The sequence below is a fragment of the Molossus molossus genome, unplaced genomic scaffold, assembly GCF_014108415.1.
Source record: "Molossus molossus isolate mMolMol1 unplaced genomic scaffold, mMolMol1.p scaffold_m16_p_7, whole genome shotgun sequence".
Taxonomy (NCBI): Eukaryota; Metazoa; Chordata; class Mammalia; order Chiroptera; family Molossidae; genus Molossus; species Molossus molossus.
In genome coordinates this window covers 77,208,798-77,235,604 of record NW_023425401.1, presented here as the reverse complement: position 1 = coordinate 77,235,604, position 26,807 = coordinate 77,208,798, and the positions used below count along the sequence as shown (strand labels likewise).

At 36.6% G+C, this 26,807-nt stretch overlaps 1 protein-coding gene and 1 pseudogene across 1 annotated transcript in view; one reads left to right on the top strand and one right to left on the bottom strand.

The window, feature by feature from the left end:
• Positions 1-16,725: 16,725 nt before the first annotated feature.
• LOC118620160 lies at positions 16,726-17,296 on the bottom strand (annotated as a pseudogene).
• A 2,851-nt stretch (positions 17,297-20,147) lies between these two features.
• The window catches only part of TFEC (transcription factor EC), a 37,172-nt gene continuing 30,512 nt past the window's right edge, over positions 20,148-26,807 (top strand). Inside the window, exon 1 of the mRNA XM_036247214.1 lies at positions 20,148-20,234. Within this exon, the coding sequence (XP_036103107.1) occupies positions 20,148-20,234 (87 nt within the window). The remainder of the gene's footprint in view (positions 20,235-26,807) is intronic.

The window sequence follows — 26,807 nt, the reverse complement described above, 5'->3', positions numbered from 1 at the left end:
TGCCAGCCAATTCTAGGCAAAACCCGGAAAATTATCTTATCATATATCTTATAAAATATGTGTTCTAAAATATAAGAATAGATAATTAACATATATCAGTATTTTATAAAAAGAATAAAGCATTTTAATGTGATCCTTGTGTGGTCTTTTAGGTGGTATCAGTCAGAAGGAATTGCATGGCTTGGAAGGGTTGAAATCCCCTAGAATAGTCTAAAGGCAATGAGCACGTTAGCTATAGACAATTTTTTTTTAAATCATTAAACTACAAATATGTATACAGAAGTCTCTTCCATCACTGATATTCTTTTAATCATAATCTAAATCAATGTTATATTTTCAGTCAGTGTGTATTCTCTTCAAATTTGACTTATATACACATTTTAACAAACTGCCATCATTTATACTGTTATCTTTAATAGGTAAGATATATCCTATATTTTGCAATTTTCCAATATTCTTTGATTGGTGCTAGGAGTCCATATAACAAAGCAGATACTGTGTATTCTTTAGAGTCATACAACATGAAGTTATAGCTACCACTTACTAGCTGCATGGTCTCGATTCTTAACCTCAATTTCTACACCTTGCCTTGGCCAATTTGGCTCAGCGGTTGGAGCGTCGGCCTGCGGGCCAGAGAGTCCCAGGTTCGGTTCCCACTAGGGGCGCATATCAAAAAAAAAAAAAAAAAAGAAAAAGATTTCTACACCTTGAAGAATTGTTTTGATGCTTACATTTTTAAAGTTTCTAATACAAAGGCAGTGTGGTGCCTCAGGAGATGATGAATATTGTCATCTTCAGGTGTTTCTTTCTCCTAAGCTTGTCTTTCTGTGACATTAGGGAGCATTCCATTAATTCAAAGAAGACCCCAGAAATAATAGCTACCACAGAATAAGTCTGTGAGAAGATCCTTAGATTCAGGATTGGGAGTTGGAACTAGGAGTAACTTGGCGATCAAAGGTCTCTGAGACAATGAAATATAAACTCAAAAGAAGCATTTTATAGCATGGGTCATTTCAGGATAAAAATCCAAATGTATACTCATGGCACATAAGGTCCTTCCATACTTAACCCTTGCCTCCTGACCCAAACTTATAATGGTGCTTTGTGTTTTAGCCCTATTGGTTTCAGCCATATGGTTCTTACAGTGGCAATGTTTTCTCTTTTTAAATATTTTCTTTACCAACCAGTCATTCATTCTCCATCATTTGTCTGAATAATTTCAACTCACTCTTGAAAATTTATTTCAGGTTTCTTCTCTAAGGTTCTTTTCCTGGTTGTTCTCTGTGTCGAATTAGGTGCCTATTCTCTGGGTTTTCATAGTAACACGTATCATCATATGAATAAAAATTATACTTATCATAGGGTTTTCCCAGTACTTGTTACATTTTAATTATTCATTGTCTTGGTTGTTTTTGTTTGTTTTTTTTAAATCTTCTATACCTTCTGGGAGCTCCAAGCTGAGGGGAAGATAGAAAAAGCAAACAATTATAATATTATGTAGAAAGAGCCATGGTATGTATAGATAGGAACACAGACATGCTGTTCTTATCAAAAGAATATCAATAGTAAGACTTAGAGGAAAATGGCTAGTGGGATTTGAGCCAAGTGAGATAGCATAGAGATGGGAAACAGCATGAGGTGAGAAAAAATTAGAAACAGATTACACAGATGGTGGTAAAAGGAGAGGTTAGAGAAGTAGGCAATAGATAAATCATAGAAAGACTGGTGCTCTATTTTAGACAATATCAAATCCTTAAAGGGTTTAAATGTAGGGTCTGTAGTGACATAATCAGACTTTGCTGTAATATCACTGACAGCTATGTAGGAGAAGCCTGGAGTTGAGAAGTTATTTCTATAGTGCAGGGAGAGATGATGAGGCCCTCTATTCAAACATGTTAAGACTGATGTATCAGCCCTGGCTGGCTTGTCTCAGCGGTTAGAGCATTGGCCCACAGACCAGAGGTCCTGGGTTTGGTTCCTGCTAAGGGCACCTACCTCAGTTACAATGTGTCCCCAGCCCCAGCTGAGGTCATGTGGTTGGCAGCCACTCAATGTGTCTCTCTTATGTCGATGCTTCTTTCTCTCTTCCTCCCTCTCTTCCTTAAGTTAAATCAAAAAATGTCCTCAGATGAGGATAAAAAAAAAAAAAAAGACTGAGGTACTGGTGAGACCACCATGTGGAGCTGCTAGAGACAGCTAGATATTCAAGTTTGCCTCCAGGAGAAATAATCTAGACTGAAGGAAGTGATTTGAGAATTGTCAGCATGCAGGTGGTACTTGGAAACTTAAATTAGAGAGCTTCTGGAGAGCATGAATCTAGTGAGTAGAGTGTTGAACCAGGGATGAGATTGAGGATACTACCAACATTTAAGAGTGCTCATAGGAGAGGGGCCATAAAAATAAAGTAAAAAGATAACCAGTATGGTGTCATTGAAGCCAAAGAAAGAGTTACTTTATTTTTTTTATTTTTATTTTTTTTTATCCTCACCTGAGGACATTTTTTGTTCAGGTACAGTGGGAGGAAGAGAGAGAAAGAGAGAGAGAGAGAGAGAGAGAGAGAGAGAGAGAGAGAGAGAGAGAGAGAGAAACATCGATATGAAAGGGACACATCGAGTGGCTGCCACCCGCACGACCGACCAGGGCCGGGGACAAACTGCAACCAAGGTACATGCCCTTAGCGGGAACCGAACCCGGGTCTCTCGGGACCACAGGCTGATGCTCTAACCGCTGAGCCAAACCGGCCAGGGCAAGAAAGAGTTACTTTAAATGAAGGAATCATCCACACACTCAAATGTTGCAGTTGAGCATAGTAAAATAAGGACTGAAAAATATCTATTGAATTTGGAAGTCAAAAAGTCAAAGAAGAACCGAAAAATGGCGGCGGAGTGAACGGAGCTACACAGACCATCTCCCAGAACCAAACTGGAATTACAACTATAACACAGACAAATCGACGGGAAAAACCAACAGAAAAGCAGCTTGCGAGGACCAGACAACGAAGGACACTGACTCCATCCCGGTAGGCTTGCGAAGGTGCGAGACGGGGCTGGGAGCCCACAGTCAGCAGCTCGGCAGCGGTCTTAGTTGGGAGCAGCGCCCTTGGGTCACACTCCCAGGCGGCTCCACAGCGCAGCCGGGACAGAGGCTGAAACAGCCACAGCCACTCACCTTGGGCTCCGGCAGAGGGAGGGCAGACAGGAATGGAACTGTGTCGGGACACTCGGGGTTTGGAGGGCGCTCAGAGCTTTGGCTGAGTGCAGCCACACAGGACTGTGGCCACATTGCTCCTTCCCAGAGCTCTGTGGAAAGGCAGCAGCCCCTCCCTCAGAGATCCAACCCCACCCTATGGGCCATTGAAGTGCTAATTGAGGCTCACTAACAACCAGCATCTGCCCCACCCTCATGAAAGCCCCTTGGCTGAGCACCAGAGGGAGTTTTTCAATCAACTGACAACCCAAAACTCATCAATTAACCTAGACTGCTAGCCTCCAGGCAAAAAGCTAGAGGATAACAGTACCTTTCCTGGGCTGGCAACTTTAACCAGGAAAGTAAGACTTGACAGTGGTGTTCAACGTGGGTCCTCCCTCGCTCATCTAAACACAGGAGAGGGAGCCACAAACAGCAGAACACCAACACCCACAAGGAAAACTTGACAGGCTCCAAAGCCCACAGTGATAGCCAAAATGGTGAAACACAGAAACAGAAGCCAAATGAAAGAGCAAGACACCTCCACCGAAGATGAGATCAATGTGGAGCAATTAGGCATGTTAACAGAGCTAGAATTCAGAGCCATGATCTTGAGGAAGCTGAACAGCATGAGTAAGGACATAGAGACACTGAAAATAAGCCAAATGGAAATTAAAAACCAACAAGAAGAGATAAAAAATGACATATCCGAAATGAAAAACACATTGGAAGGTTTAAAAAGCAGAGTAGGGGAAGCTGAGGACCGGATCAGTGAATTAGAAGACAGGGTAGAAAAAATCAACCAATCAGAAAAACAAAAGGAAAAAACTATTAAAAAACAGGAAGACAGCTTAAGAGAACTGTGGGACAACGGGAAACGTAATAATATTCGCATCATAGGAATCCCCGAAGAACAAGAAAAGGAGCAAGGGATAGAGAATATATTCAAAAAAATAGTGAGAGAAAACTTCCCTAATTTGGTGAAGGAAGAAGGCATTCAATTCAAGAAGCACAGAGAGTCCCAAGTAAGAAGGACCCAAACAGGCCCACACCAAGACACATAGTAATTAAAATGCCACAAATTAAAGACAAAGAGAGAATCCTAAAAGCAGCAAGAGATAAGCAACAGGTTACCTACAAAGGGAACCCAATAAGGCTCTCAGCTGACTTTTCACAAGAAACACTACAGGCCAGAAGAGAATGGCATGAAATAATCAAAGTCATGAAAAACAAGAATCTGAATCCAAGACTACTTTACCCAGCAAGGCTATCATTCAAAATAGAAGATCAAATAAAGAGCTTCCCAGACAAAAAAAAGCTAAGGGAATACATTAGCACCAAACCAGCACTGCAAGAAATGTTAAAAGGACTGCTGTAATTAGCAGTAGAAATGGGAAGAAAAATAGAACCACACTAAACAAAAATGGCAATAAATAAGTACATATCAATAATCACCTTAAACGTAAATGGTTTGAATGCTCCCATAAAGAGACACAGAGTAGCTGATTGGATAAGAAAGCATGACTCATCTATAAGTTGTTTACAAGAGACCCACCTCTCAACAAAAGACTCACATAGGTTGAAAGTGAAGGGATGGAAAAAAATTTTCCAAGCAAATGGAAAGCAAAAAAAAGCTGGGGTAGCATTCTCATATCTGATAAAATAGATTTCAAAATGAAGACCATAACTAGAGACAAAGACGGCCACTACATAATATTGAAAGGATCTATCCAACAGGAAGATATAACCTTGATAAACATATATGCACCCAATATAGGAGCACCAAAATATATTAAAAATCTTCTGGAGGACTTCCAAGGAGAAATCGACAACAATACAATCATAGCAGGGGACTTCAACACCCCGTTGACACCACTGGATAGATACTCTAGGCAAAAAATTAGCAAGGAAACAGAGACTCTAAATGAAGCACTAGGCCAAATGGATTTAATAGATATCTACAGAGAATTACACCCCAAAACTACAGAATACACATTCTTCTCAAGTGCACATGGGACATTCTCAAAGATAGACCACATGATAGGACACAAACTAAATCTCTACAAGTTCAAGAAGATTGAAATCATATCAAGCATCTTCTCAGATCACAATGGCATGAAACTAGAAATCAATTGCAACAAGAACATGCAAAGACATTTCAACACATGGAGGCTAAATAGCATGTTATTAAACAATGAATGGGTCACCGAGGAGATCAAGGAAGAAATCAAAAACTTCCTGGAAACCAATGAAAATGAACACACAACAACACAAAATCTATGGGATGCAGCGAAAGCAGTTCTGAGAGGGAAGTTCATAGCACTACAGGCCTACCTCAAAAAACAAGAAAAATTTCTAATTGACTGTCTAACCTCACAACTTAAAGAATTAGAAAGCAAACAAAAAGAAAACCCCAGAGCAAGTAGAAGGAAGGAAATAGTAAAGATCAGAGCAGAAATAAATGACATAGAGACCAAAAAAACAATTCAAAGGATCAATGAAACAAAGAGCTCGTTTTTTGAAAAAATAAACAAGATTGATGGACCCTTAGCTAGACTCACCAAGAAACAAAGAGAGAGAACCCAAATACACAAAATCAGAAATGAAAGAGGAGAAGTAACAACCAACACCACGGAAATACAAAAGATCGTTAACAACTACTACGGACAACTATATGGCAAAAAATTCGACAATCTTAGCGAAATGGACAAATTTCTAGGAACACACAGTCTCCCAAAACTATTCCCGGAAGAGATAGAAAACTTGAACAGACCAATAACAACTAAGGAAATTGAAGAGGTAATCAAGACTCTCCCAGCAAACAAAAGCCCAGGCCCAGATGGTTTCACGGGGGAGTTTTACCGACCATTCAAAAAAGAACTAACACCCATTCTCCTCAAACTATTTCAAAAAATTCAAGAAGAAGGAAGACTTCCAAACATGTTCTATGAGGCCAGCATAATTCTAATTCCAAAACCAGAAAAAGACACTCCGAAGAAAGAAAACTACAGGCCAATATCCCTGATGAACATAGACGCCAAAATCCTGAACAAAATATTAGCAAATCGGATCCAGAAATACATCAAAAAAATTATTCACCATGACCAAGTGGGATTCATTCCAGGGATGCAAGGCTGGTACAATATTCGCAAATCAATAAACGTGATACACCACATAAACAAAATGAAGAATAAAAACCACATGATCATATCAATAGATGCTGAAAAAGCGTTCGACAAAATCCAGCATCCATTTCTGATAAAAACGCTCAGCAATGTGGGAACAGAGGGATCATATCTCGACATAATAAAGGCCATATATGAAAGACCTACAGCCAACATCATACTCAATGGACAGAAACTAAAAACATTTCCATTAAGAACAGGAACAAGACAGGGATGTTCACTTTCACCACTCTTATTTAACATTGTACTGGAAGTCTTAGCCACAGCAATCAGACATGAAGAAAAAATAAAAGGGATCCAAATTGGAAAGGAGGAAGTGAAACTGTCATTATTTGCAGATGACATGATATTGTACATAGAAAACCCTAAAGACTCCATCAAAAATCTATTAGACTTAATAAATGAATTTGGCAAAGTAGCAGGATACAAAATTAACGTCAAGAAATCGACGGCATTCTTGTACATCAATGATGAACTCACAGAAAGAGAAACTGAAAAAACAATCCCATTTACCATCGCTCCAAAAAAATTACGATACCTAGGAATAAACTTAACCAAAGAAGTAAAGGACCTATTTGCAGAAAACTGCAGATTATTGAAAAAAGAAATAGAGGAAGATATAAAAAAGTGGAAGCACATACTCTGTTCATGGATTGGAAGAATTAACATCATTAAAATGTCCATACTACCCAAAGCAATCTATAGTTTCAATGCAATCCCCATCAAAATACCAACGACATATTTCATAGAACTAGAACAAATACTTCAAAAGTTCATATGGAACCAAAAAAGACCCTGAATAGCCACAGCAATCTTGAAAAAGAAGAACAAAGTAGGTGGGATCACAATACCAGATATCAGGTTATACTACAAAGTGACTGTAACCAAAACAGCCTGGTACTGGCACAAGAACAGGCATATAGACCAGTGGAACAGAACAGAGAACCCAGAAATGGACCCAAGGCAATATGCTCAATTAATATTTGACAAAGGTGGCAAGAGCATACAGTGGAGTAAAGACAGCCTCTTTAATAAATGGTGTTGTGAAAATTGGACAGCTACATGCAAAAAAATGAAACTAGACCATCAACTTACACCATACACAAAAATAAACTCAAAATGGATAAAAGACTTAAATGTGACCCGTGAATCCATGAAAATTCTAGAAGAAAATGTAGGCAACAAAATTTCGGACATTATACGGAGCAGAATTTTCACTGATACATCACCTAAGGCAACAGAAATAAAGGAGAAAATGAACACATGGGACTACATCAAACTAACAAGCTTCTGCACAGCAAAAGAAACAATCATCAAAATGGAAAGGCAACCCACTGTATGGGAGAACATCATTGCCAATGATGTATCAGATAAGGGGTTAATTTACAATATATATAGAGTGCTCATACAACTCCACAAAAGGAAGACAAAGAACCCAATTAAAAAATGGGCAGAGGAGCTGAATAGACACCTCTCCAAACAGGACATACAATGGCCAAGAGACATATGAAGAAATGCTCAACATCACTAATCATCAGAGAGATGCAAATTAAAGCAACAATGAGGTATCACCTCACACCTGTCAGAATGGCCGCCATCAACAGATCATCAAACAACAAGTGTTGGCGAGGGTGTGGAGAAAAGGGGACTCTAGTGCACTGCTGGTGGGAATGCAGACTGGTGCAGCCGCTATGGAAAACAATATGGTGCTACCTCAAAAAATTAAAAATTGAACTTCCATTTGACCCAGTGACCCCACTGCTGGGAGTATACCCTAAGAAGCCTGAAACACCAATCAGGAAGAATATATGTACCCCCATGTTCATAGCAGCACTATTTACAATAGCTAAGATCTGGAAACAGCCCAAGTGTCCACCAGTAGATGAATGGATCAAAAAGCTGTGGTACATATACACAATGGAGTACTATGCAGCGGTAAGAAAGTAAGATCTCTTATCCTTTGCGACGACATGGAGGGACCTGGAAAGTATTATCCTAAGTGAAAGAAGCCAAGCAGAAAAAGACAAATACCACATGATCTCACTTATATACGGAATATAATGATCATAACAGTCTGAGGAATACAGTAGACCCAGAAACATGGAAGTAGGGCACAGACTGACATCCCTCAGAAGAGGGGATGGGGGGTGGGGGGGTGGGAAGAGATAAACCACAGAACTTATATGCATGTATGCATGACCAATGGACATGGACCACTAAGCCGGGGAAAGGGTGGAGGGTGGGGTGGTGTGGGGGGTGCCAATGGGGTAAAATGGTAAAATATCTGTAACAACAACAAAAAAAAAAGTCAAAGAAAATAGCAGCAAAAGGAATTTCAGTAGGATGGTAGGCAAAAGCCATTCCACCCTGAATTCAAAGTTAACGGGAGGAGGAGAGATACTCCATGGGTATTTGGGATAGTTTGTAGAAAGATAATAGGACAAAAGTACAGAAAATAGTAAAATGAAAATTATTCAGTTGATCTGACAGAGGATCAAGATTGAATCTAAAAGGAAGATTGTATTTGATGAATGAGATAATGGAATTAAAAATTTAGAAATAGAGTAATTTAGAGGATGACAAGACCCAAGGTATGGTCTAGAGAACAGATGAAGAGAAGGTACATTCAGATTTATAATCTTCAGAGTGGTGAGCTACAATCTTTATCTATAAATTGTTGCTTTATTTTTACATAGAATTCTGACAGTTGTTACTGAAGATATTTTTAGGTGCATATGTCTTTATGATCACTTGCTGTTATTTTTCTTTAAAATTTTACTTTAAATTTTATATGGCTTAATACTAAAATTACTACTGTAGCTTTCCTTTTGGTCATATTTGTGGTACAACTTTTTACTTTGCTTTCAGTTTTCTCTACTGTTTTATTTTAAATGTATCTCTTATAGATATACTATTGCAATATCAAATTATAGATATACTATTGCAATAAATCAAATTTGAGAGATAGATTCTTGATTAATTTGTTAACTCATTTACATGCTTGCAACTAGTTTACTATTAGAATTTAATATTCATCTTTTTTAATGTTTTTAAAAAATTACTATATTTTGTTTCCTTATTTCCCACTTTTTTCTATCCACCATTGGACAGGTTAAGAGTCTTTCTCTCTTTTTCATTATTCCTAATTTTTAAGACACATAGTTGTAAGTTATATATATATATATATATATATATATATATATGTATATATATATAATTGTTTAACAATATCTTTGCCATACCCTTACATAAACGTTTATCTGAGTATGCAATGTAAATATATATTATTTATATCACACATTTCTTACTGTTATTTACTTATTCCTTTTATGTTTTGTATTGATTTTATAGTTGTATTTATCACCTAACTAAATTACCTCCTGAAGAGTGTTTTTAAAAGGTCTTTTTGCTTTAAAACTTCTAAGTTTCTAAGCTTCAAACATTTTTATCGCACTCACATACTTAAAGAATATATTCTTGGTTTTAAATGTTGAGATTCAAAGTTCTCTACCTGTACTACTTCAAAAATTATTACATCATATTCTTGCACCCTGTGATGTTGAAAAACTTGACTCTTGGCCTTTTATAGACCTTTATTTTTAAATCACCCGAATCTTATAAATGATTTTCTTTGTTCTTGAACTTTATACTTTCTATGTCTGTTATACTCATTTTTATTTTAGTCAGAATAATATGTTTATTTTTTGTATTTTTACCTTCATTTATCACTTTGAAGGTGCTTATTCTGCAGATTTATAATTGTGAGCTTATCTACTCTGTTTATTCTGTTTCATCTGATACAAAATGTTATATTTGATCTCTTAAAATATCAACTGGATTCCAAATAATTAATTATGAAGATGCTTGAAAGCTGTGAAGTGACGTTTTGAACTAAATTTTAGATCTTTAAATAAATTTAGGATAACAGAAGAACCAACTTTTTCAATAAATTAGGAAAAATGATATTTATGTTGGTGAATGACAGAAATAATAGATAGAGATGTTAAAGACAAAAACAGCCTCCGATGAGGATAAATTCTAACATGTAGAAAAGAAAGTTTAACTCTGAAAAAAGAGAGACCTTATCATGTTTACAGACAAAAGGGAAAACTTAGAAATGCAAGAGCCTGTGTTATTTATGGTGTAAACTTACAGGAAATATAAAGGGATGAATGCCTTATTTATAACTGTTACTGAAACCACCAGAGTATCCCAAAGAAAAATATCTACCATAAATTTTGTTAGCATCCTCCTTCCCTTAGGTATACTTCACATCTGTTTAAAACAAATTTGCTGTTCATTTAATGGAAGAAAGTGAATAAAAGAAATATTATGACAAACAAAATAGAAACAGAGGCACGGATACATAGAACAGATGGGCAGATGTCAGAGGGGAGAAGGTTGGGGGACTGGATGAAAGAAGGTGAGGGATTAGCCAAAAACATATATACATAATACATAGACACAGACAACAGTGTAGTGATAAGCAGAGAGAAAGGATGTGGGGACTAGGTGGGGGTGGACAAAGGAGGGAAAAGTGGGGATGGGAAGAGACTGTGCTTGGAGAAGTGTGCATATGATGTTCTACTGAGCTTTACACTCGAAACCTAATGTTTTGCAAACCAATGTCACCTTGATAAATTCAATGTTCCACCAATAAAATCAATTAAAACATAATAAACAAAAATATTCTCTGAGAAAAGAAATTATCATAAAATTAAAATTTGAGTTTAGTAACAATAAATAATATGCTGTAAAACTTTTAGAGACTGGACTAACCAAAAGAAACAAAACATGCATATTTATTATCTTAGATCCTTTAAAAATCTCTTAATGCCCATATATATTAATAACATCTAGAGTTCAGACAGTGGTCCAGAGCTAAACTCTTGTATACAGTACCTGCTAGCCATATGTGGCTCTTTGAATTGATTTTTAAATTAATTCAATGCAATTTTTGAAAATTTAGTAAAATTAAAAATTCAGTTCCTCAGTTGCATTAGCCACATTTCAAGGCTGTATAACCATATGTGGTTAGTTGCTGCTGTATTAACAGCACCGATATAGGATGTTCTCATTATTGCAGAAACTTTTGTAGGACAGCACTAGATCAGTATGTGCTACAATGTAAGTTTCTTACTTTTCAACTTTGTCTGAAACCTCTCTTGCCTTTGCTCACTCCACTCCATCCCCATTGGCCTTCTCACTTTTTCTCAAACTCTCTGAGCTTGTTCCTACCTAAGGGTCTGTGCATCTTTTGATTTCTTTCCAAAGTCTACACTTCCTTGTGTTATTTATGCTTCTATTCAAATATCAGTAAATCCTTATCTGACCATTTTCTAAAACAACACTTCTTCCCCTCAAGCTCTATCGATTTCCTGCTTTAATTTCTTCAGACTGCTGTTAATAAGCTGTTTGTTATCTGTTTCCTCAATAGAGTTTGAGCTCCATAAGAGCACAGATTTTGTGCAGTTTGTTTCTATACTTTCAATATTTACAACAAGGTCTTAAATAAATATTGCTTAATAAATATTTGTTAAATTAATATATAAGTAGTGTTCTAATTTTTTGGCATATGACCTTTGGGAATATCTTAGTAGATGTCTTTGGACATTTGAGTCTCTAAAGTTCTCAGAAATTTTGCTTAGAAGATTACATACCATAACAGAATCATAAAATATTTTTATATATCTCCCAAAATTTACTCCTAGTTGTTTCTGCATGTCATGGGAAGTTCAGTGTTAGAAGTTATGTAAATTCAGCATTCTTATTCTCTTTGTGTTTATATCATATTTTAAATTTTCACTAAGGAGAACATAATGAGAACTAAGAGAGATAGTAAAGCTAAAGAGAAGTAAAAGAGGCTAGCAAGAACGGTATTTTAAAAATGTAAGCTTTGTAAATCTCCAACTAAAGTACAGAAAAAAATAAAGGCTATTTTATTTTACTTATTTATTTTATTTTATTTCATTTTATTTTTCTTTATTGATTTTAGAGAGCGAGAAAGGGAGAGGAAGAAAGAGGTAGAAACATCATTGAGAGAAAACAATGATTGGCCTTCTCCTGCATGCCCCTCACTGGGGATTTGGCCCACAACCTGGGCATGTGCCCTGACTGGGAATTGAACCAGTGATCTCTTGGTGCACAGGTCCACCCTTAACCCCTGAGCCACACTGGCTGGGCAAGAAAGGCTATTTTATAAAGGAGTTGAGAAAGTGAGTAGAAAATTTACTTATTTAATGTATATTTACTGTTGAAAATATTACAAATGTCCCTCCTCCCCCCCCCCAGCTTCCACTCTACCCCCACCTTCACCTCCCTGTTGTCTGTGTCAATTGATTATGCATATATGCACATAAATTCTTTGGTTAATCTCTTCCTGCCCTCCCCCCCCATTCTCTCTAAGGTTTGTCAGTCTGTTCCCTACTTCCCTGTTTCTGGATCTATTTTGTTCATAGACACCTTAAATTGTAATGATAACATTTATATAGTACAAGAGATGTGCTGGGCACATCATTTAACCTTCACAACAACACTATGAAGTGATTTAAGTAAGCTTTCTAATGAACAAAATAGATCAGGACTGTAGAGCCAGATTTCTAGGATTTCAATCTTGCCTCTGTCATTCACTAGCTATATATTCTGGAACAAATTATTAAATTTTCTTTTACCTCAGTTTCTCATCTTTATAATGGACATAATGATAATATACACATCATAAGGTTATTGTGAAGGTAAAGTGCACTGATGTATACAAAGCATGTAGAACAGTGCCCAGCACATCTCCTGTACTATATAAATGTTTGTTGTCATTACTACTTGAGGTAGCTAGGGTTATTTTTGCTATTGTATTATTATATTATTATTATTGGTTGTTATGGAAGTTCAATATTTTTTATGTAGTTTGCATTTATATTTTACTATTGACATTTAGATATCCACCTGTAAGATGCAATAAAAACATTTTATTTGTTTATTCATATATACATTTATTTTTACTTTTGGAGAAGATTGATTAAGCGACTTTATTACAGAATATGAATACATCCAGTGTCCCCAAATACATTTGTGAGAAGAGACACACAGGAGAAACAGACAATAGTTGCTTCATCACAGCCATGTTCTTTCCAAAGGATAAAATACTATTCAAGAACAGGGTGAGGGGGTTGGAAGAGAGGTGGTTAGAGAAAGCAGGTACTGTCCTTTAGATTAAAAAATAAAGTAACAGATTAGAATTGCAAGAGCACCTACTGTGGAGGCAGAAATCAAATTAAGTCTAAGTCTTAAATGGTGACACCATGCCATTTGTCATACCTCACAGAAACTACAGAGTTATCATCCCATCAGGAGAAGCAATCTTGTGATAGGGTGAGTAGTGGTCTTATTGCAAGCAGCTAAGGGGCCAAGTGGCCTTAAGTCTCTTTAGAACTAAATGCTTGCTTAATCAAAGATCACTTAACAGCTTCCCTACTTCTGTTTAGCTACTGTGGGAGCTCAAAAGAAAGTCACCCCTCTTCCACAGCTGACATGTCTATTTACAACCAGATAGAGTTGCACCACTTAACAGAAATCTCTCCTTTGTGACAAGTTGAGCTCCTTTTCCATATGTGATGAGGTTGCCCACAGCTCCCCAATCTTATCATGGCACACTGTGTTGGTCAGAAGCAGCTTCAGACTGTAATGCCAAGTGATGGCTGAACCAGGAGGCACAACCTTGGAACAAGCATCTTCAGACAAACCTCACGACCAAGAGATATTTAATTAGTAGTCATTTTCTAGAAGCAGAAAAACACATTTAGTACAAACAGTTCTGATGTGAGAAGGAATGGCTATAAATATGGAGATCAGAGATCAGACGGGTGATCATTATTGTGACATATCTATCCAGGACCTGACAGGATGGGGAGGATACTGTCTGCAGACTTGCAAACTTCCAAATAGTCATTTTTAAGAAAAATCTGCCTTCTCCTGAATAAGCATTAAAATATGTTATTTAAACACTCCTAGTTGCTTTCCAGCCTCAAATATACATATCTGAGTGTTAATACTAGGCAATATCAACACTTATCCATAACATAGTACCCTTCATTAGTGCAAACAGTTAAGATGTATATACATATCAACCCTCAAAATACTTAGTATCACCATTTTGCCACTGTGGCCATCACTCCTTACCCCAACTTGGACAAAATATTATACCATCTACAACATGAAATAATCACTGAAACATAAACCAAGCTTCTTCAAGTTTAAGAATATTTAACAACAATCCATGATTCCAAGGAATGAGCTCATATCGTGTATAGGCCATTCTACCTTCCATCTGATGCATTTAGTGCTTAGAAACAATTGATTCTGTCAGCCTGCCTTGCAGGTGCCCCAACACGGAGCCTACAACAGGCGCCCCAACAAACTTCTTTGAGATGTGTGGCTTCTTGAAGTATGTGGGGGAACTGTATACTGCTATCTACCCCCACTAGTCACTCAGGTCCAACAGAGAAGCAGCAGCTCAAGACCTCAATTGTTGAGCAGAACAAATATTCGGGGGGGGGGGGGCACGGGGCGGATTGTAACCTGAACGACATACCCTCAGGAAGAAGTGTTTGCTGTTTAGTAACTCATTTGGCCCTACACTGTCAGAGGTGAGGTAGGAGAAAAAAAAAAAAAAAAGCCTCATAGTAGTCAGCCTCAATCCTAACTACTAACCTTCCTGCACCTCTAAAGGCTGCTAAACCTTGCCTGTGTTATCTTAGCTCCTACATTCAACAGTTCAGACTTCATCTTAAAGCCATTAAGACACAAACAAAATCATGTAGTAGCTTCAAGTAGCCCTCTTCATCTCATCCTAAGCTTGACACTTTTTTTTTCCTTTATTGATTTCAGAGAGAAAGGAAGTGAAAGGGAGAGAGAGATAGAAACATCGTTGAGAGAGAACACCGACTGGACACCTCCTGCATGCTCCCAATTGGGGATTGGGCCCACAAGCTGGGCATATGTCCTGACTGGGAATCGAACCCGTGACCTCTTGGTGCATGGGTCGATACTCAGACACTGAGCCAGACCTAAGCTGGTCACTTTTAAGTTACCAGATTTACAGAGAGGCTAGTCACCAAATACAATGGAGAGGGTTGTTTTACTACTAAGGCTGCTATGAATCAGACATTTAGACTATTATAATAGAGCACAGCTTAAAAAATATAATACTGTGGCCCCCGCAGGTTTGGCTCAGCGGTTAGTGCATCAGTCTGTGGTCCAGAGAGACCCAGGTTTGGTTTCTGCTAAGGGCACGTACCTTGGTTGCAGTTTGTCCCCGGCCCTGGATGGTCGTGCAGGTGGCAACCACTCGATGTGTCCCTTTCACAGAGATGTTTCTCTCTCTCTCTCTCTCTCTCTCTCTCTCTCTTTCTCTCTCTTCCTTTCTCTCCCTCCCACTCTATTTGAACAAAAAATGGAAAAATGTCCTCGGTGACATATATATATATATATATATATATATATATATATATATATACTGTTTATTTAACTTCAAAACCATTTTAGCATTCTAAACATACAACAAATAACAAAATGCTGAAAATGGTGTTTAGTACAAAAGGTTCTTGAACTTTCATTGATGCAGTGACTCTTCACTTGACTGACAATGAAGAGTTGTACAGTTTGTTTAAAAACAGTTTAAAACTACCACACTTAACTAAAAAAGGATTCAACACTTCTTATGCCAGCTGACATCCCTTTTTCACAGCTAAGAATGGCAAAATGCTCTGTCACTATATACAAAAAGAAGACAACATGAAGCTAAATGGATGCCGACTGCAGTGTCCACAGGTCCAGCCTCACAGTGCGTGCCCTGAACTACGGCCCCTCCAAAAGCATCTATCCCACAACCTTAACAGCAAGCAAAGAGCATCAAGAGCTTGTCTTGGTTGTTTGTCCTTTTTATATACTATAGATATGTAGAGTTTATAACTCAGAATTTCTAGCCAATAACCAAATAGTTAACACCACATTACATATTAAAAAAAGAAAATGCCAAAAACATCTTGAAATGCCTTGTCACACCAGCAGCAAAGTGCACAGAATAAAGAGAACATGAGAGCCTTTTTATTTTACAAATATCTGGAAATATGTACAACTTTGATACAGTTTCAGGGTACTCAATGCCCATGGCCACTTCATGTAAACTACTGATAATTTCTGAGCACTTTGAGAGACTACATGTGATCATGATCCAATTGTGTAATTAATCCTAATGAGGGCAATAGACATTTCTCAAATAAGAGCTGTGTCAATTACAGCACTCCCCTACTCTAAAGTATTCACAAGGAGACAGATAAACATTTTTTTAAAATTCATCCTCTTCTTCCTCCTCCTCCTCTTTTTTCTCCTCCTCCTCATCTTTGTCTTCCTCTTCCACCTTTTTTCATGCAACTTTAGTGGGACCCTTTGCACCATAAACTTTCCTTTGGACTTGTAGTTGGCAACATACTTCTCATACTTTATTGTTGTAAAGCTGCTTTTCACTGTCACTTAAGCTAATTCACATCTTACTCAGCTTCTTTGCCACATCTCCAGTAGAGATGTCAGGGTTTGTGGATTTGATGTTGGGGTGGAATTCTAAACAGAACAGGAAGAATCCAGATGGTGGCCTTTTGGAGACATTGGGGTTCTTTTTCTTCTTGCCTCTGTTAGCTGGTCCATAATCCTTCATTTCCTGATCATAATGTAATTTATCTGCCTTTACCATCTCATCAAATTTAGATCTCTCTTTCCCTGCCACTGTCTTTCACCTCTTAGAGCGCTTCTTGAAAAATTCTGCAAAATTGACAGGAACTTCTGGGTTTTTCTTGTTTCTCTCTGCATGTCTGCACAAAATGGAAATAGGCAAACATCTTGCCCTTTGGCTTCTTGGGATCACCTTTTGTCATCCTGACTGTATTGTTCATTAATCTGGGAAGTGCAGGATACCTGCAATAGAAATATTTTTAAAGAAAAATAAAGATTGTAAGAAGTCATCTTTCTGTAGGTTAAGGATATGGGCTGTGGCTTGAGGTACTTTATTATAAACACTCTATTTATGATTTCAAAGGTACTAGCCCAGGGAGATTTGTCTAGCCATCACCTGCCAGTTGGTAGAAGCAAGTGAAAAAAAAAAAAAAAGCAACACAGATCAAAGAGTATCAGGATTACCTCATTTTAAATTCTAAAATATTCTGGGATTTAATATACATATATATTTAAATATTTTTAAAAACTTAATGATTGATGACCAAGTGGGATTCATCCCAGGGATGCAAGACTGGTACAATATTCACAAATCAATAAACATGATACACCACATAAATAAAATAAAGAATAAAAACCACATGATCATATCAACAGATGCTGAAAAAGCCTTTGACAAAATCCAGCATCCATTTCTGATAAAAATGCTCAGCAATGTGGTAATACAGGGATCATATCTAGACATAATAAAGGCCATATATGAAAGACCTACAGCCAACATCATACTCAATGGGCAAAAACTAAAAGCATTATCCTTAAGAACAGAAACAAGGCAAGGATGCCCACTTTCGCCACTCCTATTTAACATAGTACTGGAAGTCTTAGCCACAGCAATCAGACAGGAAGAAAAAATAAAAGGGATCCAAATTGGAAAGGAGGAAGTGAAATTGTCATTATTTGCAGATGACATGATACTGTACATAGAAAACCCCAAAGACTCCATCAAAAGTTTACTAGACTTAATAAATGAATTTGGCAAAGTAGCAGGATACAAAATCAATGTCAAGAAATCGATAGCATTCCTATACACCAATGATGGAAGTCACAGAAAGAGAAACTAAGAAAACAATCCCATTTACCATTGCAGCAAAAAATAAAAAATAAAAAAAAAAATAAGCTACCTAGGAATAAAGTTAACCAAAGAAATAAAGAAACTATTCGCAGAAAACTACAGGTCATTGAAAAAAGCAATAGAGGAAGATATAAAAAAGTGGAAGCACATACCCTGTTCATGGATTGGGAGAATTAACATCATTAAAATGTCCATATTACCCAAAGCAATCTATAGATTCAATGCAATCCCCATCAAAATACCAATGACATACTTCACATAATTAGAACAATTATTTCAAAAGTTCATATGGAACCAAAAATGCCTCGAATAGCCACAGCAATCTTGAAAAGGAAGAACAAAGTTGGAGGGATCACAATACCAGATTTCAGGTTATACTGCAAAGCCACTATAATCAAAACAGCCTGGTGCTGGCACAAGAACAGGCATATAGACCAGTGGAACAGAACAGCGAACCCAGTAATGGGCCAAGGCAATATGCTCAATTAATATTTGACAAAGGTGGCAAGAGCATATAGTGGAGTAAGGACAGCCTCTTTAATAAATGGTGCTGGGAAAATTGGACAGCTACTTGCAGAAAAATGAAACTAGATCATCAGCTTACACCCTACACGAGAATAAACTCAAAATGGATAAAAGACTTAAATGTGACTCATGAATCCATAAAAATCCTAGAAGAGACTGTAGGCAACAAATTTTCAGACATCATATGCAGCAGATTTTTTACTGACACATCACCTAAGGCAATAGAAACACAGGAGAAAATGAACACATGGGACTACATCAAACTCAAAAGCTTCTGCAGAGCGAAAGATACAATCATCAAACCGGAAAGGCTACCCACTGTATGAACAGCATAATTGCAAATGATATATCAGATAACGGTTAATTTCCAATACATATAGAGTGCTTAAACAACTTCACAAAAGGAAGACAATGAATCCAATTAAAAAATGGGCAGAGGAACTAAATAGACACCTCTCCAAATAGAACATACAAATGGCTAAAGAACATATGAAGAAATGCTCATCATCACTAATCATCAGAGATCTCTCTAGATGCAAATTAAAACAACAATGAGGTATCACCTCACACCTGTCAGAATGGCTGCCATCAACAAATCATCAAACAATAAGTGTTGGAGAGGGTGTGGAGAAAAGGGGACTCTAGTGCACTGCTGGTGGGAATGCAGACTGGTGCAGCCACTATGGAAAACAATATGGTGTTACCTCAAAAAATTAAAAATTGAACTTCCATTTGACCCAGTGATTCCACTTCTAGGAATATACCCTAAGAAGCATAAAACACCAATCAGAAAGAATATATGTACCCCCATGTTTGTAGCAGCACTACTTACAATAGCTAAGATCTGGAAACAGCCCAAGTGTCCATCAGTAGAGGAATGGATAAAATGCTGTGGTACATATACACAATGGAATACTGTGCAGCTGTAAGAAAGAAAGATCTCTTATCCTTTGAGACTACATGGAGGGACCTGGAAAGTATCATCCTAAGTGAAACAAGCCAAACAGAGAAAGACAAGTTTCATATGATCTCAATTATTTGTGGAATATAATGAACATAACAGTCTGAGGAATGGGGTAGTCCCATAAACGTGGAAGTCGGATACAGACTGACAATCCCCTAAAGAGGGAGGTGGTGGGGGAGAGATAAACCACAGAACTTATATGCATGTATGCATGAACAGTGGACATGGACAACAAACTGGGGAAAGGGCAGGGAGGGAGGGGGGAATTAGTGGGGGGAAAAGGAGAAACATTTGTAACAAAAATTAATTAATATAAAAAAATTTAAAAAACTAAAAAAAACTTAATGATTTGCTAATTATTTTCTTTAAATTCAGAATAAAGCACAGCTTTTATCATTATAAACATTATTCTAAATATATTATATTTTGCTAGATGGAGGATGTTACTGAAGATATAATCAGTATGGAATCACGTTTTAAAGAGAAAGAAACAAACTCCCCTTTGCTATTGCAAAGAATAGTGTTTCTAGACTTGAGGAGGTTAATGAGATTTAAATAAATGAAAGCTTCTGATTATCAAAAATTTTTTAAATTGCCTAATAATTGGTATTTTCCAAACTTTTTTTTTTTTTTTTTTTAATCCTCACCCGAGGACATTTTTCCATTTTTTGTACACATAGAGTGGGAGGGAGAGAGAGGAAGGGAGAGAGAGAGAGAAACATCGATGTGAAGGGACACATCGAGTGGCTGCCATCCACATGACCAACCAGGGCCGGGGACAAACTGCAACCGAAGTACATGCCCTTAGCGGGAACCGAACCCGGGTCTCTCCAGACTGCAGGCCGACGCTCTAACCGCTGAGCCAAACCGGCCAGGGCCCAAACTTTTTGAGGAAGATAGGTAATAGGGCTTGTCCTGTCCTATCTATCTATCATCTATCTATCTATCTATCTATCTATCTATCTATCTATCTATCTATCTATCATCTATCTATCTATCTATCATCTATCATCTATCTATCTATCATCATCTATCATCTATCTATATCTATCATCATCATCTATCATCTATCATCTATCTAATCTCTATTAACATTCATTAAGTTATATATCTAATCTTCTATAGTTTTTTTTTATGAGTGATCTAGTCTTCAGATTTTCTGTTTGAAGCACACCACATCCTCATAAGTTTGTGATTGAATTTTGCTTAATTTACCATGACTAAAAGCTATTAGATTTAGAGGCTCTACACCTTATAGAATAAAGAAAAGGAGAGTAATGGTAAAAAAAAAAAAATGTAACTTTACTTCTGAGAGAATGTCTAGAAGTTAAAGATGAACTGAAAAAAATATAAAATGTACCTTTATGGATGCAGACAAATGTCTATTTTGAAATCAGCAAATCTTTTTGGAATAATAGGCAATGAAGGGCTGGTACCTTACCTATTATTTTGCTGTTGCTTTCTCATTGCTCATTTATTAATCACTAAAAATGTTATCTGTAAAGAGTGTGTAAGTATTTTCACACATATTAAAGAGTTATACTTGGTTTGTTTGTTTATGGTTTTGAACTTTATTGAAAATATGAGAAAAATATAAAAGTTTGTGATGAATTGTTATTTTAAGCATTTCACTTAAGAAAGTGAATTTTGCCCTGGCCAGTTTGGCTCAGCGGTTAGAGCGTCAGCCTGCAGTTCAGAGAGACCTGGATTTGGTTCCGGCTAAGGGCACGTACCTTGGTTGCAGTTTGTCCCTGGCCCTGGTTGGTCGTGTGGGTGGCAGCCATTCAGTGTGTCCCTTTCATGTTGATGTTTCTCATTCTCTCTCTCTCTCTCTTCCTCTCTCTCCCTCACACTCTATCTGAAGAAAAAATGGAAAAATGTCCTCGGGTGAGGATAAAAAAAGAAAGTGAATTCTGACTATATTGTATAGTGTGTATACTAGTTAATCAATGGACTGGGATATGTTAATGATGGATGTCTTAAAATTAAGGCCTTAAAAATTGGAGAAATTACCCGTTTTCTTTATTTATTTTCAAAAAGACTATATAAAGAGAAATATCTCTTCCCTTTTATTTTGATATGCAGCACCTCCACTTTATACAATACTAGTTTTATCTGACAAAGATAAAATGAAGTATAAAACCTAGTTTTTTTGGTCTAATTTCACAGAATGAGGATGCTATTTTCTTAACCAGTATTCAACTCTGGGTTTAAGGAAATTATATTCATTTCCTGCAATCTTCTTTTCCTTCTATATCATATTGAAACTCTGTAGTGAAACATTCTTTTTGTCAATTATTTTGCTTTCCAGAGACTGCTTTGGATAGCTAAGTACATATTGGTGGCAGTGACTATTGGGGATTTGCTTTTGATATATAGTATGTATTTTTTAAAAGTCTATCTGTATTTATATAAAGAAACATCTACTGTTATCCAATCAGCAATCATTGATAATTTTAGAACTATATATCAAACCAAGCAGTTCAATTAATCCAATATCTGTTTAATACTTATTGTGTTCAAAGCTTAATACATCAGAGAAAACAATAAGTTGAGTGAAACACAATTGACATGTCAAGAGACCACATGATAGTGGGGGTGGGACAGTGAGGCTCGCCTGAGAGGCAGGGAGGGAAATAATATAAATCTTTGTGTTAAACCCAGGTTCTAATCTAGACATTGTATAAATCACATAATCTCTCTTTGCTTTCTTCTTCTGTATTATAAGAATAATTAAAATATTTATCTTTAAGGCTGTTTTATGTTAAATCTTACTAGACTACATGTATATATTTTAGATACTAGTACGATAGTGGCTCTTGAATTCAAGTAAAGAAGAAACCACCCTTAACTGAGATTATTTTGAAAAAGATTTGTGAAAAGATCATTTGAAATGTAGTTATAAAGGATGCTTAATATTTGAAGGATACATTATAAATATAAATAAGAACAGAGATAGGATATCCTGAAGGATTTTTCATAGTTCATATGGATAAATATAAAGACCTGCTAGGTTCAGAGGAATAGTTTAACTAAGCATATTAGCCAGTGAATTCTTGGTTGCAGGTAGCAGAACCTGGATATATGTGGCTTAAGCATGAAAGAGGTTTGTTGGATCATGTCATATAAAAATTGCTAAAGTATGTATGTGAGCATTCTTTCATAACTTTGCCTTTGTTTTCTTCCATGCTGGCTTTATTCTCTGAACAGACACTATTATATCTTATTCTTAGCTATGCATATGGTTATTCCTTGTTAACCCAGTTTTTTGTTTGTTGTTGTTTTTTCCAGATATCTACTTCTTTATAAAGAAGAGGAAGTTTTTGATTAATAATATAAGCCAACTCTTGTGGTTCCATTTTCCTTGCCAGAGATTGTTTTAAGAATGGGCTTATGCTGCAATTCTGGCAATTCCTGGGGCCTTCCGGGAAGTTCTCTTAGTCCTCAAATGAGACCCAAGAAAGAGAAGTGTTTTCAGCCCTTTATGATGTTGTATGATAATGACTTAGCCATTAATTGCCCAGAAAGAAAATTAGGGAAAAACATAAACAAAGGGAGGAAAAAACTGAAGAAAAATGAGCAGAAATGCTGCTTATATGTCCCTGGGGATTATTTACCTGTGAATTTTACATTATGTAAGATTTTAAATTTCATTTTGTAAGCTAATTGTTTCAGGATTTTCTGATAACATAACTAAATGCATCCTAATGGATACATTTGGTTAGGCTTGGCAACCAAAGAGAAGGAGAGCTTCTTTTCCCCCAGAGTTCCAGTTAATTCCCTGGGATAACTCTTATAGAAGCAACCTTTTTTCGCATATCTATACCTAATCCAACTTCTCTGGGTCTAGTGCCAGCCCTAGAGCTGTCGACTGAGCAGCTCCACACAACAAATTACCTAGACTGAGTGAGAACTGGGAGAACAAGAGTTGTTACCAAAATAAGTGTGAATGAAATCTAGGGAGGCTAAACAATAACTTTCCATTATGGTAAACTTAAAAAGTGAGGATATATGCTATTAATAATTATTAGACTTTCACCTACTTTTTAAAAAATATATATTTATAATTTTTTTTGTTACAGGTGTTTCTCCTCTTTCCCTCATTGAGACTCTCCTCCCCACACCCCCACACCCCATCACAGCTTTGTTGTCTATGTCCATCAGTTATGCATATATGCATATAAGTTCTGTGGTTTATCTCTCCCCCCCCAACATCCCCTCTTCTGAGGATTGTCAGTCTGTACCCTACCTCTATATTTCTGGGTCAATTTTGTTCATCAGTTTGTGTAATTCATTATATTCCACAAATAAGTTAGATCATGTGATATTTGTCTTTTTCTGCTTGTCTTGTTTCGCTTAGCATAATACTCTCCAGGTCCCTCCACATCATCTCAAAGGATAAGAGATATTTCTTCCTTACAGCTGCATAGTATTCCATTGTGTGCAGAGCTTTTTTATTCACTCATGTATGATGAACACTTGGGTTGTTTCCAGATTTTAGCTATTGTAAATAGTTCTGCTAAGAACATAGGGGTACATATATTTTTTCTGATTGGTATTTCAGGTTTCTTAGAGTATATTCCTAGAAGTGGGATCACTGGGTCAAATGGCAGTTCAATTTTTAATTTTTTGAGGTAACACTATAGTGTTTTTTATAGTGGCTGCACCAGTTTGCATTCCCACCAGCAGTGTACTAGAGTCCCCTTTTCTCCACACCCTTGCCAGCACTTGTTGTTTGATGATTTGTTGATGACAGCCATTCTGACAGGTGTGAAGTGATACCTCATAGTTGTTTTAATTTGCATTTGTCTAAAGATTAGTGATGTTGAGAATTTTTTTATATGTCTCTTGGAGATTTTCACCTACTTTTTGTGAAGTGACAAGTCAGCAGCTTCCAAGTTTCCCACCCACAGAAGTTACAACATGACTCTTAGTCAAGCCTACGTGCTCTTAGCTAACTGACATCCCAGTTTTTCTATTTAGGCCACACAGCAAAGGAGCCATAAAGTGTCTATAACACAATAGACTGTCCCTGAGACATTGCATATTTCTATGAGAACTAGAGAAAATATGCTTAGAAAACTTTTTGAAAGGCAGTTTTCTAATTATATTTCCTCTAGTGAGGGTGTGAAGAAAAGGGGATTCTGCTGGTGAGAATGCAGACTGGTGCAGCCACTATGAAAAACAATATGGTGTTCCCCTGGCCAGTTGGGCTCAGTGGTTAGAGAGTTGGCCTACGAACCAGAGAGTCCTGGGTTCAGTTTCCACTAAGGGCACATATCTCAGTTGCAGCTTGTCCTTGGCCCCGGTTGGGGTCGTGTGGGTGGCAACCACTCGATGTGTCTCTCTCCCATTCATGTTTCTCTCTCTTTCTTCCTCCTTCTCTCCCTCCCACTCTATATCTCAAAATAAAATGCAAAAATGTCCACAAGTGAGGATTAAAAAAAAACCCACAACAATATGGTGTTTCTGCAAAAAGCTAAAAATTGAACTGCCATTTTACCTAGTGATTCCACTTCTAGAAATATATCCTAAGGAGCCTGAAACACCAATCAAAAAGAATATATGTACTCCTATGTTCATAGCAGGACTGTTTACAACTGCTAAGATCTGGAAACAGCCCAAGTGTCCATCAATGGATGAGTAGATATAAAAGCTGTGGTACATATACACAATGGAATACTACACAGCTGTAAGAAAAAAAAGATCTCTTATCTTTTGAGAAGACATGGAGGGACCTGGACAGTATTATGCTAAGTGAAATAAGCCAATCAGAGAAAAACAAATATCACATGATCTCACTTATTTGTGGAATATAATGAAGAAAACAAACTGATGAACAAAATAGATCCAGAGACATATAAGTAGGGTACAGACTGACAAACCTCAGAAGAGGGGGATGAGGGAGAGGGAAGAGATAAACCAAAGAACTTATCTGCATATATATAAGTAACCAATGGACATAGGCAATAATGCTGAAGGGCAAAGGTGGGGCAGGATTGGGAGGAGTATCAATGGGGGAAAAAGGAGAAACATATGTAACAAAAAGATTTAATTAATTAATTAATTAATTTATTTATTTATAGTGTTATAGATTCCTAATGGCTACATTTTTTCCCCTAACACTTTCCCTCCCATTGAAGTCTGAAATCTTTTGGTGGAAGCCATAGCTTAGGGTAAGTGGTGATGAGAAATCTTTCAGAACTTGAGAACAGTGGTAAATAATGTTGACTAGATAATGTTGAACCATTTAATAAGATTTTGAAAGCTAGATAAAAACAGTTTGAGCTTTATATATGAGTTAAAAGGGAAATATTTTATACTTTAGACCTTAAGCTAGAAGAAATCAGAGGAAGTTGTATACTTTATACATGAGTTGGTCTGAGAGGGACAGGCAGTTGGAGGAATGGAGGGATACTAGATGAAGGAACATAATTTAGGCTTAGGGCTGTTAGCATCTTGAGATCCAAAATAGAGAAGAAAATTTAAAGTGTTAAATTATTTAAAAGAAAAAAAATGTCATAACTCTGTCATAGAGCAAACATAGTATATAGAGAGGTAAAGGGCAAAACAGTCAGAAAAAACGTGGAATTTAGGTAAGATTACTTATGTTGTGCTTTAGCATGATTGACCTAATAAAAGTAAACAGATATATGAATAGTTTCATAGTTTATTTAGATGTTTCTATGATACTTTTGGACTAAATTTTATTCTCTTATATGGAAGCACTGATTTTAAACACAGGCAAAGTTACATTTTTTTAGGATTTTGGAAAGTTATCTTCTCAAAAATTAAGAATTTCATCATAAATGGGGTTGAATCTTATCAGATTTTTTTTTTTTTTCTGAATCTGTTGAGATGATCATAGATATCTTTTCTCTTTTAACATCATAAAGTTTATTTATGGGAAACTCAACTTGATTATAGCATGATATTCCATTAAATTTTCTTGGATTCATATTGCTAATAAAATTTTGCTTAAGATTTATAGTCATGAGTGAAAAGGGCCTATAATTTTTTTTTTTTGTATAATGTTTTTGTATGATTTAAATCTCATTGAATTGGGACATAGTCTCTCTTGTATCTATTGTCT